Raw genomic sequence first — 14,675 nt, 5'->3', positions numbered from 1 at the left:
ACTCAGTAGAATTTGTAAGCCCTTCATATCTCCGTGAATTTATTTTATTTCAGAGTGAAACTGACTTTATGACCCAATTTCCATCAAAGTGATATATTGCACTATTTGTGGGAGGGAAAGGAAAGCAAAAAAAATAAAAATAAAAAATAAGACACTGATCATATGTATCAACAGGATGATTGCCACACACTCCTGACCAAGGAACAGGTGGAAGGAACGTTTAGGTTTTATTTTTATCAGAGTACTGAAGCTTGGATGATTGTGCTGTTTTTTAATTGATGAATTCGTCAAATATATGAGTGAAGGAGCTATTGAAATAGTGGTGTTAAAATGATCTGTATTTTGGAAGTAGTAAATATTTTGAGAATAACTCCTTACCTAAATTCAGATGCTGCCACCCTCAAATTACAGGGGGATTGAAGCAAGACTGAGTTAAGCATCTGACCCCAGAAATGAATCGAGGAGGCCGGGTCCTACTTAGAGCAAGACTCTCAGAAGCCAGACAGTTCTGTGTTTATAGGAAAATGAGGCGCAGCCGGGCTCCACTCCCAGGAACAGCTGCAGCAGCCGCGGGGCCCCCGCCGACCTGGAGCATTTCCGCAGCGCCTGGTTCAGTACCATCAGAAAGGACAGCTCCCCGGCGCTCGAAAGGTCTCCCTGAGCCGGAAGGATTCGAGCAGGCCAGCGGGTTCGAGCAGCAGGAAGAATCCGCCGCAGCGGCGTTCCCCCAACCACATACACACGCGCGCGCGCGCGACAGCACAGGTTTTGCAGACAGCCATCCCGCGCGACATGTCCCTGCAGGTAACGGGACTGGCCAAAGCTGCAGCGGTCCTCACCCTCCCGCGGGCCCTGCCGCTCGCCGCGACACGCCACGCCCGGGTGAGGAGAGTGGGGCGTCTCCGGCTCAAGGCCCGCCCACCCCGCACGGCCTGGCTCCCCATTGGCCGGGCAGCTGGAGGTGCGAGAGGGCGGGTCCGCCCCTGGCAGCTCGCGCGGAGGAAGGTCGGCCAGCGAACACTGGGTGCCTTGGGAGGGTGCGGGGACGCGGCGGGCGCCGAGGAGACGCAGTGGCGGCAGCAGCGGCGGCGGTAGCGGCGCCGGGTCCCAGCCGCAACCCCTGCCTCCCGCCGCGGCCCTCAGCCGGCGGCTCCCGAGCTCCAAAGGCGCTTTCCTGGGCGCGGGGCCCGAGGTGGCCAAGACGGCGGGCCGGCCGGGCGCGGGGCGGCGGGCGTTGTGTTGCGGGCTGTGCTGGTGGGGGACGGCGGGCCGCGGCGCGGGCCCGGGGCCCGGCGCGTGCGGCTGGGAGGCGCTGTGGGGGGTAGGCACGCGGGCGTCGGCCGGGGCGATGGCCGAGGGCGGCGGGGGCGCGCGGAAGCGGGCGCCGGCGATGCTCGAGGCGGCCCGCGCGCGCTACGAGAGCCTGCACATCTCGGACGACGTGTTCGGCGAGTCGGGCCCCGACAGCGGAGGGAACCCCTTCTACAGCACCTCGGCCACCTCGCGCTCCTCCTCGGCTGCCTCCTCGGATGACGAGCACGAGTGCCCCGGGCCCTCGCGGGCCCCTGGCGCCCCGCTGCCGCCCTGTGTCCCCGCCGCGCAGGAGCCGGAGGAGGATGAGGCTGCCGCGGGCTGGAGCGCCGCGCTGCGAGACCGTCCGCCCCCGCGCTTCGAGGACACCGGCGGTAAGGCGCGGCCGGTGCGCTGTGGGGCGGCTGGGTATACCCTGGCACGGAGGCGTGAGTGCCGGGGCGGGAGAATTCTAGATGCTTTTGGGCCGGCTGGTGGATGGCAGCTGTGCATTGCAGGAAGCAAATAAGACTGCGGGAGCCGGGGTTTAAGTGCGAGAATCTGACTGCGTGGGGCTCTGGGTGGGGGCACGAGTTGCGACTTCCTACTGATGGAGAGAGTGCGTCAAAGGTCGGGGCTAGCACTTTATAATGGCAAGGACATGGGGGTGGGAGGCTTTCCGCACTTTCTAGGAGTGTCCCCCTGTCCTGCAGCAGACGCCAGTCTCATCTGTGGGTATGCACCTCAAGGATGGGTTAGAGATAGGATTGCCTGCCTAGTTGACGAGATTCTGAACATCTGAAATGACTTTGTATTGCTTGCTCCAGGCAAGCCCTGCCCAAATGCCAGGAGTGGGGCAGGTAGCAGTTGGAACGAGGCCCAGTGGCAGCCGAGGGAGTGTCCACCCCTCACTAGATTTTAGTTTTTCCCAGTGAAGCTGAGAAACTTTCACTGTCCAGGCCATTCAGGATCTCTTGTTAAGAACAGGAAGGAGGGGAAGGACCAGGTTAGCAGCATTAAGGTGTATGCTCCTATAGCAGAGGTACTTCCACGTGTGTTCTGCTCATCACATTGGTCACAGTCCAGCACGCAATACCTGGAGAAGATCTTAAGAGTGCTGGCATATTTGGCTTCTTGAGAACCTTTTTACTGCCTATTTTTGCGGCAGTTGAGTTTTTAAACATCACTCAGCAGTCTCTGCCCTTTCTGAGAGATGAAGACCAGATATTTTCAGCTGGCCGCTGAGGCTTCTGTTCCTTGCCCTGTGACCTGCTGTATCAGGCCCTTGATTCTGCACACTGTTTTGATGGGTTTCAAAAGTGTGTGCAACCGATGTTGTTGAGTGCCAGGGAGTTGCTACACTGAGCATGCCAATGCTGGTCATGATGTGGCTCCTTCCTGTGACTCTCCCAGACTATTGTTCAACCAGACAGGAATACAACATGCAGGAGGCAGGCCCAACGGACCCCTGGTTGGTGCTGGGACTTGGATCTGGACATTGTGCTGCAGTGTACTGGTAGGCTGCTAGGGCTGGCTGGCCTCTCCAAGCAGGGAGTGGTCTGCAAAGCTTGGGCTGGCAGACTGCAGTCTGATGTGCGGGAGCTGCAGCTGGGCTTACAAAGTCCAACTTAGCTTGGCAGCACTTGGGGTGACTAAATTAGAAACATCTTCTTATTTGGGTTTTAGCTGAGTTTTGGAATTTTCAAAGTCACATCACTCTGTGTACCCCTTTTATACTCTCTACCTTTTCTAAAATGTGATTAGATCTTCCAGCACTGGATAGCTGTTTCCCATATTGGTTCTTTAAGAATTGTGCCTCCCCAGGCCCTGGCCGGTTGGCTCAGCGGTAGAGTGTCGGCCTGGCATGTGGGGGACCCGGGTTCGATTCCCGGCCAGGGCACATAGGAGAAGCGCCCATTTGCTTCTCCACCCCCCCCCTCCTTCCTCTCTGTCTCTCTCTTCCCCTCCCGCAACCAAGGCTCCATTGGAGCAAAGATGGCCCGGGCGCTGGGAATGGCTCCTTGGCCTCTGCCCCGGGCGCTAGAGTGGCTCTGGTCGCGGCAGAGCGACGCCCTGGAGGTGCAGAGCATTGCCCCCTGGTGGGCAGAGCGTCGCCCCTGGTGGGCATGCCGGGTGGATCCCGGTCGGGCGCATGCGGGAGTCTGTCTGACTGTCTCTCCCTGTTTCCAGCTTCAGAAAAATACAAAAAAAAAAAAAAAAAAAAAAAAAAAAAAAGAATTGTGCCTCCCCAGAACCCAAGTGTGGCAGACTTCATGCGAGGAGTACCTGTGATCCAGCTTTTACTCTGGGAACCCTTGAAATAAATGTCCACCTGGAAGAGAACTTAGAAAGTCTCCCTGTATCTCAGGGGAAAAGAGTAGAATTGTGTTAGGTTAAGCCTAGTTAAGAATAAGATTCATGAGTGTGCTGGTGGAAAGGCTGAACAAACTGGAATACATTTTAAGTGATATTATATTTCTTAATAACCTATAAACGTGACAAATTCTACAGCAGAGCAATTTAGTCTAGCCATTGCAACACTTAAAGGGTCACAAAGAACAGTATCATGTGTCACATTGCATTAGGTTCAAATTCTGCTTCTTTAGGTGTCCACTGAGTTCATACCTGGGCCTAAGAATCACAATCAGGCACTTTAACCAAAGAGATTAGTGGTTATTTGATGGTATTTATACCCAATTTTGTTTTCCTATTGTGTGTAGCAGCTTCCTTGTAAAATCCAGCTCTAATTAAATATTTCCTCCCTTTCCCTAAGAGAAATTTGGGGTGGACGTGGAGGGATGAGGTTGATGGCTTATTAAGCATGGATTCAGATTCCCTGAAACAATGCAATATGATTTATGGGGGCTGAAATAGATGCAGAAATACATGGCTGCTCAGAGAAAATCCTATGTCTAGTGGCGTGGAGAGGGATGGATGTTCTGCTAAGAATTTGTGTGCTGCACCCTGGCTACTCTGTGGGCAGAGAGGCTCAACCTGCCAGGTTTGTCAAAGTACCGTGTCTAAGATTTTCTGAAAGAGTGTGTGCCCCCTTTCAAGGAATGCATCTTGGACCTATCTCCCATTTTTTTTAAGAGATAGACTCTTACATGTACCTTGACTGGGGTCCACCTGGCAACCCCCATCTGGGGCCAATGCTCAAATCAACTGAGCTATTCTCGGCATCTGGGGCTGACACTTGGACCAACCGAGCCACTGGCTGCAAGAAGAGAGAGAGAGAGAGAAGGGGGAGAGGGAGGAGGAAGAAAGCAGATGGTCACTTCTCCTGTGTGCCCTGACTGGAGATCAAATTCAGGATGTCTGCATGCCAGGCTGACGCTCTTCACACTGAGTCTACCAGCCGCAGCTGCCTCTTCCATTTTTGTTCCCATTTATTAACATCTCACTGGGCCTGTAGAGGTAAGAATCTCTGTGGTTAAGATTGAGATGCCAAATTATTCTCCAGGCTATCCAGTCTTCCTTCTATATTTTTCCTCCAGTGTATTTAGCTTCCTGGCTCAGGTTTCTGTAGAGAATTGAAGCCGACAATAATGGGCAGAGAGAGTCCTCTCTCTCATGCCTCTCTCCTTCCTCAGGTTCGGGGTCTGCCTTGAGGTATGGATGCCCTTGGAATGATTTAAATACAAAGACTGTGCTTGCAGGACTAGCTGGCAGGCTCTTAACGCCGGTCTAGATGGAGGGTAAGCCAGGGAGATGAACCTGCTTCCTGAGAGCTCAGGGCCCAGACCTTCTCCCAACCAGACTTTGCAATGAATCCCCTTAAAATAGTCCCCACACACTGTCAACCTTGCCCACCCACTGTTTAAATAACCAAGACAGCATGTAAGCTCTCTCTTTGAAAACTGTATGAGACTCAGGTCTGGCTGCTTTTGGGGCTTCTGCCCTTTTGGTTTCTTATTCTGAGCAGTCTTGTGATTTGTTCTGTCTGAGAAGGCAAAGGAACAGGCAGATTCACAGATGCTTAGGGCTGGTGTCTGTTCTGCATTGTCCTTTGTGATGCTGGCTGGGATCTGAGCTGTTTGCTCTTTCTGTTAGAGGTTGGACTTCACAGGAGTTTTTTCTCCGTGTTCCATGTCAGCAGTCCTCTCTAATCATTCAGCAAGGAGGCATGACCTTGAGAAGCAGGAGGGAAACACGTAGCTTTGAAAATTAACACTGTTAGATGTTTTACCTTCAGATTGCTTGTCGGTTCATTTGGTTTAGAGTTTTTTTGACTAACAAGTAAGAAGAGAAAAGCCTTCCCTTTAAAAATGAGCAAAACTACCTGGACCCCTGTCTGGGCTGTAAGGTGCATCCTACCTTTAGCACTGTGGCACCAGGAACTTGAAGCTTAAATCTTGGTATCTACTAGGTAAATCTTATGCAGGGCTACACAGTAACCAGGTGTGTGCCAGGCCACAGAAACCAAAGGGTTTTGCCGTGTCCCAGGAATCCTCATGCATGTGTGAGGGGAAACGAGCTTGTGGTGAGGATAATAACCACAGTTTATCCTTGTGCCATGCTTTCTCAGCCCTCTGTGGAGGGACATTATCTCCACTTTACAGAGAATGACAGATGGGTCTGTTCAGGCAGAGTCGGGGGATGATGGGATGACTGGGTTAATGATTACCATCCAACTAGTCAGACTTGATCATTCAAGAAAGGTGGTGCCCCACCCTCCCCTTGTTTTTTTATAACACTGAGAACTTCTTTCCATGAAAAAATACTTCAAATTTATACATGGAATTGCTTTTAATATTTTTGAGGAGTGGCATACAGTTCTGTGAGGTTTAACACTTGTGTGGATTTGTGTAGTCAGTCCCACAATCAGGATGTAGAACAGAAGACAAAATTTTATCCAACTCATGATTTAATCACTGCTAACCTGCACTGAGCCATTGTGATGGGGGCTCAGAGCTTCTCTGCAGGGTCAGGGCTTTGAGGACAGCAGCAGCCTGGGGGTCACGTGAGGTCTCCTGGTCAGCTTGAAAGTCTAAAACCCACCTTATTGTATATGTGTGTGTGTATAATTAACAAGTAATATATGTTCATTTTATAAAAAACCAAAAAGTGAAATGGTCAAAGGTTAAGAATTCCCATAATCTCGCGTTACCCAGAGATGATCACAGTTAACATACTGCTTTTAATTCTAATTAATATAGTAAAAACAATTTCTATTTATATTTTAAAATGTCATTTTAATGAATACATAGTACTGTACAGTTTCCTTTGGATGGACATTGAGTTTATAGCCTCACCCCACTACATATTTATTCACTTAAGGTTCATTTTGCTATGGTGAATGTTCTTGAAGCTTAAGTTTATGTACACATCTTGAATATATTAATATCTTCCTTAGCCTACAACAGGGGTCGGGAACCTTTTTGGCTGAGAGAGCCATGAACGCCACATACTTTAAAATATAATTCTGTGAGAGCCATACAAGGACCCCTGTACGTTAGGCATTATCCAATAAAAATTTGGTGTCGTCCCAGAGGACAGCTGTGATTGGCTTCAGCCACCCACAACCATGAACATGAGTGGTAGGAAATGAATGGATTGTAATACATGAGAATGTTTTATATTTTTAAGGTTATTATTATTTTTTTATTAAAGATTTGTCTGCGAGCCAGATGCAGCTATCAAAAGAGCCACATTTGGCTCGCGAGCCATAGGTTCCCGACCCCTGGCCTACAATGATTGAAATAGAACTGAATTAAGGATTTTGTACCTTTTAGGGTTGTTGATACCGGTTGTGAAGTAGTCTTCTGGAAACGCACCTGCCTGTACTCCTGTCAACAGTGTACCAGGAAGTCCATTAGGGAATCCAGCTTGAAAGGCAGCAAACCAGATGCTAGTGGGTGGCTCTTAGAAGAGTGTTCCTTTGGCCTACGCTTTCTGCAGAGTAACACACAGATGGTGCATGTGTCACAGTGCACAGCACATGGCGTGTAACCCACCCAGATCCAGATCAAGGTCATGCCCAGCTTTCTCAAATTCAGAAAACGGAGTTATGAATAGAATATATGGGATCAGGGTAAGGGAAGATTTTCTGAAAAAAAGGGAACAGGTAGAATCTTTAAGAGAGTGGTTAGTTAGTGAGAGTCTTGCTGCTCTGAGCGTCTCCTGCATTTGGGGAAGGTGGTGAGTCAGTAACATGTTCAGTGAGTTTTCCTGGCAGTGGAGCATGGCAGCGGGAGTGTGCCTGGCTGTGCCCAAGTTCTGACCTGCAGCCAGTGCTCTGAGCCCCATGTCCATTCCGTGGGACAACCAGTGCTGCCATATTTACAGCACAGTGTCTCACCTTGGAACCTGGGACCAGGAAGGCCAGCAATGGCTGTGGAGTTAAAAACAAAAGGAATAGTACATTTTTCTTGGTAATTTTATGTACATGCATTAATATCATACATAGGTTTTAACTGTATTCCTTGTTTCACCCTTTTTTTGTTAGAATTTCCCTCCCCTCTGTCCTCAGCACCCAGGTAATCCACATTGCCAGCATGGTGCTCTTGCACAACCTATACGTACACGTCCATGTACAGGGGACTTCTGGTCATCGTTGAACTAACAGAGGCTCATTTTATGTCCCTTTCTCTCAAGTTCCTTTCATTCCTTCATCAATAACTTCCTTCTATTCCTATCTTAATTTTTTTACAGAATGGCTGCTGAACTTTTATCAAATGCTTTTACTTTTATAAAAAAAATTATTTTGTTGCTATGGTCTTCTAGGTTATTATTATTTTTTTACATGTAATTTATTGACAAAGTAAATATTACTGATTTCCTGGGACTGAGCTTTCCTTACACTCCTGGAATCAGTCCAGGTGGTCTCAGTGTGTATCTGATATGTGGCTGACTTCTCTTGTTTGCTGACATTAGTTCAGACTTTCTGTAACTGATCCATTACAACGCAGAGTTGTTCATGGTTTCCCTTCATCTCATCTCCCTTGGGTTCGGGTATGAAAATTATGCTCAGTTTCCTAAAATGAACTGGCTCGTTATTTGTAATTTGCCTTTAGGCATGTAATGGTAGAATCATAACTCAGCTGCAAACCTGGCCAGTCTTGGTACTTTTTCTGAAGTTTCCATTTCTTGAATCATTTGGATGATTTATGTTTCCTCGGGAGCATCTGTTTCTTCTAGGTATTGTCAAATTTGTTAACAGAAAGTTCCATGCAGTTTTTAAGAATGATTCTTTTGTTTTTATATCTCTGATCTCAGTCCTAAACTACTGTCCTCTTTCTCCCTTGACTCCCCCTTCCCCTCCCCCCATCTTCTCTCTCTCTTATCCATTAGGCATGTGAAGTGTTTTTCTATTTTATTAATTGATTCAAAGAACTAGCTTTGAGTTTGAGTTTGTATTATACTTTTTATTAGTTTAAATTTTATCTTTATTATAACTTCTTTGTTTTGGTTTATTGAGCTGTCTTTTTCTAATTGGTTAAGATGAGTGCAATGTTTCTTTTTATTTAAAAAAATTTAATAATGAAGATATTTGACACTCAAGTCTCCTCGGAGTGTAACTTCTAGGACATTCATTACACATCTTTCCATTGCTTTCCAGATTTCCTTCAATCCCCCTTTGGATTTCTTTTTTGATCTAAGAGTACATTTCTTAATTTCTGAATGGTTAAGATTTTTTGCTTACCAGCTTGCTTAATTCTAATTTTATGATTGTGATCAAAGGACTTTCTTTTAAATCTTTAATTTGAAAGATTTGTAAAGGTTTTCATGGTTGTCAAATATGGAACTAATTTTTATAAGTGTGGTATACAGAAGTGTAAAAAAAAGTACATTTTTTAATTGAGGGAAGTAAGAGTATCTTATCTTCTGTGTACTTTTTTTCTCTCTAGTAGACATTTACAGTTGAAAAGCTAAATTTTTACTATGTTCTTGCATTTTTAAGAATGCTTATCTACCGTGTTGTTTGGTGCATACATACTTATGCTTTTTATATCTCCCCCCAAACTGCTTTTAGTAATGTCCCTTTTCATGTTCCTATACCTTTAACCTTAAATTCAGCTTGTCTTTTATTAATATTGTCTTTTCTGCTTTCCCCTTTGCATCTATCTTATATGTCCTTGCCTGGTGCATTATTTTTCATCTCTATTTTCCATTTTAATTACGTTTGTTGAACAGCATATGGATGGAGATACACACACACACACACACACACAACTTTATAGGCTCTTTAGTTGGAAAAATTACTCTCTATACATTTAAAATAATGACAAACAAGCATAATTTTATTCATTCCATCTTATTTTATTTTGATTTTTTTTCTTTCTCTTTTCTTTATTTTGATGTTTTGATCTAACTGTTTATTCTTCTTCTACTTAATAAATATGGAAGTTCTTTCCATTGTGGGGGTAATAACTTTATTTAGATATGACTCACATGCCATACAGTACACCCATGTGTACAATGTAGTGGCTTTTAGTAATTCACAGTTTGTGTGATCATCAGCAAAATCAGTTGTAGAACATTTCCATCCTCCCAGAAACCTTGAGCCATCACCCCTACTCCTAGGCAACCACTAGTCTAATTTCTGTCTCTATAGACTTGCCTGTTCTAGGAATTTCATATAAATTACAAATTACATCATACAATATGTAATTTAAGGTTCATCTGTGTGATTGTGTGTGTCAAAATTTCATTCCTTTTCAAGACTGAATAACATTCCATTGAATCAATGTATCACATTTTATTGACCTGCTCATCAGCTGATGAACATTTGGGTTATTTTCACTACTTTGCTGTTTTGACTAAAGCCCAAAGCTTCATGTATGAGTTTTCTGTGGATATAGTTTTCATTTTCCTTGGGCATACACCTGGGAGTAGACTTGCTGGGTCATGTGGTAACTCTACATTCAACATTTTGAGGAACTGTTAACCTGATTTATAAAGTAGCTGCAGCATTTTACCATCCCCTCAGCAATGTATAGGGATTCTGATTTTCCACATCCTCTTCAACATTTTTGGTTTTCTGATAATAGCCATCCAAATGGGTGGGGAGTAGTATCACGGAGTTCTGATTTGCATTTTCCTAATGAGTAGTGATTTTTTCATGCTCTTATTGGCCATTCTTTTTTTTTTTTTTTTTTTTTTTTGTATTTTTCTGAAGCTGGAAACAGGGAGAGACAGTCAGACAGACTCCCGCATGCGCCCGACCGGGATCCACCCGGCACGCCCCCCAGGGGCGACGCTCTGCCCACCAGGGGGCGATGCTCTGCCCCTCCGGGGCGTCGCTTTGCCGCGACCAGAGCCACTCTAGCGCCTGGGGCAGAGGCCAAGGAGCTATCCCCAGCACCCGGGCCATCTTTGCTCCAATGGAGCCTTGGCTGCGGGAGGGGAAGAGAGAGACAGAGAGGAAGGGGGGGGGGGTGGAGAAGCAAATGGGCGCTACTCCTATGTGCCCTGGCCTGGAATCGAACCCGGGTCCTCCACATGCCAGGCCGACGCTCTACCGCTGAGCCAACCGGCCAGGGCTTGGCCATTCTTATATTTATATTTTGGAGAATTGTGTATTCTGGTCCTTTGTCCATTTTTAAATTAGATTTCCTTTTTATTATTGACTCGTAAAGAGTTCTTTGTATAGTCTGGATACATGTCTCTTATCAGATATGTGACTTGCAGATATTTTCTTCCATTTTGTGGGTTGTCTTGACTTTATTGACGGTACCCTTAGAAGCACAAGTTTTACAATTTTGATAGAGTCATATTTGTCTCTTTTTTCTTTGGTTGCTTGTGCTTTTGGTATCATAGCTAAGCAGCCATTCACAAGTTCAAGATTACTAACATTTACGCTTATATTCTCTTCTAAGAACTTCATCATTTTAACTCTTACACTTATATCTTTGATCCATTTTGAGTATTTGTATGTGGTATCAGATGAGGTTCCAATTTTATTCTTTTGCATGTGGATGGTCAGTTGTTTCAGCACCATTTGTTGAAAATATTATTCTTTCCCCATTAAATATATATGGCACCCTTGTTGAAAACGAATTGACTTTCATCTATTTTCCATTTTCATGATATTTTTGTCTCTTCCCTCCCTCATAGTTAAATGTACGTTTCTCTACTGTCTTTTGGAAACAACATACTGTTTCTCCGACTAAAACTATTTCCCCAGAACAAGACTTTCTGTATCAAAAATCCTTATATAACTTTGACCATACACAGTCCTAGAGGTTTATTGCTATCCTTTTATTTCATTCTCTTTTCTTCATACTCTGTATATTATTTTTCAGGTCTAGAGTAAAAGTGATTTCTTATGCATGTTATGTGATTGTGGAACTTATTTGCATGTATTTTTTTTTTTTGTTTCTGAATGATTAAGGTGGCAGAGTTGATATTCTGATTTTAATTCATTTTTACTAGATGAACGGTTACCAATTAGGACTTTTTCTCTAAATACTCATAGCCTAAATAAAATTAAATGACTATAAAGTTATATATAATTCTTAAGGGTTATTTGGTTTGATGTTATGAAAACTAATACATGAAATAATTCTACAAAGATTATAATTATGATATAATCTAAACTCTGTTATACTGCCTGGTATCTATGATAGTCAGTTCTAAAGAGATATTCTTTCTGAAGTTATTTGGACAACATATTCTTAAGATTTATAATATTTGTATTATTATTGAAAAGAGTTCCTGGACCCAACTCTGATGTGTGTGTGGAGGGTTCCGCCCACCCCACGAACAATTCTTGGTGTCCAAGAATTCATCTCAATTCTGATGCTACCTGGCGATAGAATCAGATTCCACACATTAAGGGTGCAGTCCTCCAAGACTGCACTGTACTCCAGAGGCCAGTCCCAAGTTCATCTGTGCTTCTGACCAACTGGCTGGAAATCAGAGGTTCCCAGGACTTCCATCCATTTGCTAGAGTGGCTCATTGAGCTCAGGAAACCCATTTATTTACTCACAAGATTACTGATTTATTACAAAGCACATGAAAGGATACAAATCAATAGCCAGAGGAAGGGGTACATAGAAAGAGGTCTTGAACAAAGGAGGTCTGTCTTCATGGAGCGTGAAGCTTGGCACAGTGGTACCTGGAAGTGTCCTGATTCCCCAGTGTGGAAGCTCTCATAAAACAAAGGCCAGTGAACTATCCTTTTGGTTTTTATGGAAGCTTCGTTCAATAGGCGTGATTGACTAAGTCACTGCCCATTGGTGATTGGTCTGACCTCTAGCTCCTCCCCCTCCTAGAGGTCAAGTGCTTGGGACTGAAAGTTCTAACCCTCTAATCACATGGTTGTATCTCCTGGCAAACAGCCCCCCCCCCCACCTCCATTAACATGACAAAAGATACTTTTGTCACTCTCCTCATTTTGGAAATCCCTAGAGTTTGGGGAGCTCTGTGTCAGAAACAGGGACGAAGACCAAATATGTATTTCCTATTATAAATCACAATACCACAACTGTCATTCTGTTTCTCATTGTAAGTATGTGAAAGCTCTAAATCTTACCACTTTTTAAGTAAAAAGTAGTTTATAAAATTATCAGCTATTCCAATGTTTAACCCTGGCCAGTTGGCTCAGTGGTAGAGAGTGTTAGCCAGGTGTGTGGATGTCCTGGGTTTGATCGCCAGTAAGGGCACACAGGAGAAGTGCCCATCTGCTTCACTACCCTTCCCCCTCTCCTTTCTCTCTATCTCTCTCTTCCCCTCCTGCAGCCAGGGCTCCATTGAAACAAAGCTGGCCAGGTGCTGAGGGTGGCTCCATGGCCTTCTCCTCAGGCACTAGAATGGCTCTGGTTGCAATGGAGCAACGCCCCAGATGGCCAGAGCATCGCTCAAGGTGGGCATGCCAAGTGGATCCCGGTTGGGCGCATGCAGGAGTCTGTCTCTCTGCCTCCCTGCTTCTCACTTCAGAAAAATACAAAAAAAAAAAAAAAAATCATCATCTATTCCAGTGTTTAATTATTGCAACATTTTACTTATAATAACAATTATGAATATGTTAATATTTTCAGTCTGAATTACATCTAGAATGCTTCATTGTATGTGAAAGTGAATAATAGTCAGATGTTAATAACAAATCTGATATGACATGTCTTGTATGTATCACTGAGATGGTTAAACTGCTTAGCCATGATGAGAATTTACATCATTAAATGAAATCGATCATCCATCAGTTCAAGAGTGTCAGAAATGACACTGAAGTAGACATCAGCCATTCAGCCATGTCAAGGCCAAGACTGACTCATTGGTCATTGGTTTTTCTCTCCTTTTCTTTCCAAGGAGTCTTGATTCTAGACCATTTGTTGTTAAACCCTTCCTTTCCTTTTCTCTTTCTCTCTGCTAGGGTGCATGGTGCTTAGCAGTATATCCTCTAAATTCCTTTCCTTAAAATTCTTTTCTTTTATCTTGATATCTGAATGCACTCCTGCTTGGAGAAGCTATCCTCAAATTATCTCCCCACTAGAGCTTCTCCGAGGGTGTTACTGCATTGTCCACAGCTCAGTCAGGCCCATTTCCTTTTTAAGTACAAGTCATTCTGCCTGCAGGATTGTCTTTTTATGTTCCTTTATCCTTAGATTCAGAAACTTGACTGGCATGCGCCTGCATGTGTCTTATCGCTTAAGTCCAGAACTGGGTGGCCTTTATTGCCTCTCCTTCATCTGTCCCCTTGTTCTCTCATCTCAGGATGTAGCCTTAACACCTCGCATCTCGTACTTCAGGTCTCCATCTCTTCACACCCTGATCTCTGCTTTGTTGTTTCTTGGGCTTGATCTTCTGCATCGGTGGTTCAAGAATCATATGTGGCCACCTTACCTTCTCTTTGTCTGAAGAGTTATTTAGTTGGGAAATCATGTTTCTTAGTTACAGGAAATCTTTTTTTCCACTCTTGTGTGTGTTGAAATTGAATCTCTTTTGAATGCTGTTATTATTTTAATTAAATTCAAGTTGTGTATCTTCCAGTAGCTCTGTCTTCCTGGGCATGTGTTCCGCTTCTTTTGACCCACCTTTCTGCTGTGAGACCCTTGGAAGGTGATTAGTTTTTTTTGTGTGTGGGCTCATGGGCCCCAGGTCTGGTAGCATTCCCAAGGGGTTGGCTGGCCTGTGTAAGAGAGAAAGCAGCCTTTCCTGTGTCCACAGCTGACATCTCATCTCAGGCTTGGGGGCGGTTTCTCTACCTCTGGAGCCTGGCATCTAGTGAGAGTTCACAGGCCAGCACTGAGGATGCTCCCAGGTCCACAAGTGTCCTCAGGCCTCCTGGTCCTGGGCCTCCAGGGTCCATCCCTCTAGCTTGAGGCAGAAAAACCCACGTTCTCTACTGTAAACCACAGTTTGTGCACCCAGCCACCCCTTGTAGTTCCCTGTGCTGCAGAGGCAGAGTGGGGGCAGAATGGGGGGTAGGGTAGTGTTGGGG

At 45.1% G+C, this 14,675-nt stretch overlaps 1 protein-coding gene across 2 annotated transcripts in view; it reads left to right on the top strand.

Annotated features, from left to right (window-relative positions):
- Nucleotides 1–1,006: 1,006 nt before the first annotated feature.
- The window catches only part of PGBD5 (piggyBac transposable element derived 5), a 98,328-nt gene continuing 84,659 nt past the window's right edge, over nucleotides 1,007–14,675 (top strand). For both annotated transcript variants that reach the window (XM_066383622.1, XM_066383628.1), the window contains exon 1: nucleotides 1,007–1,685. In XM_066383622.1, the coding sequence (XP_066239719.1) occupies nucleotides 1,349–1,685 (337 nt within the window). In that variant the 5' untranslated portion in view covers nucleotides 1,007–1,348. The remainder of the gene's footprint in view (nucleotides 1,686–14,675) is intronic.

The sequence above is a fragment of the Saccopteryx leptura genome, chromosome 1 (genome assembly GCF_036850995.1).
Source record: "Saccopteryx leptura isolate mSacLep1 chromosome 1, mSacLep1_pri_phased_curated, whole genome shotgun sequence".
Lineage (NCBI taxonomy): Eukaryota > Metazoa > Chordata > Mammalia > Chiroptera > Emballonuridae > Saccopteryx > Saccopteryx leptura.
The sequence above is the reverse complement of the archived record's forward strand: the minus strand, read 5'-3'. Positions and strand labels throughout refer to the sequence as shown.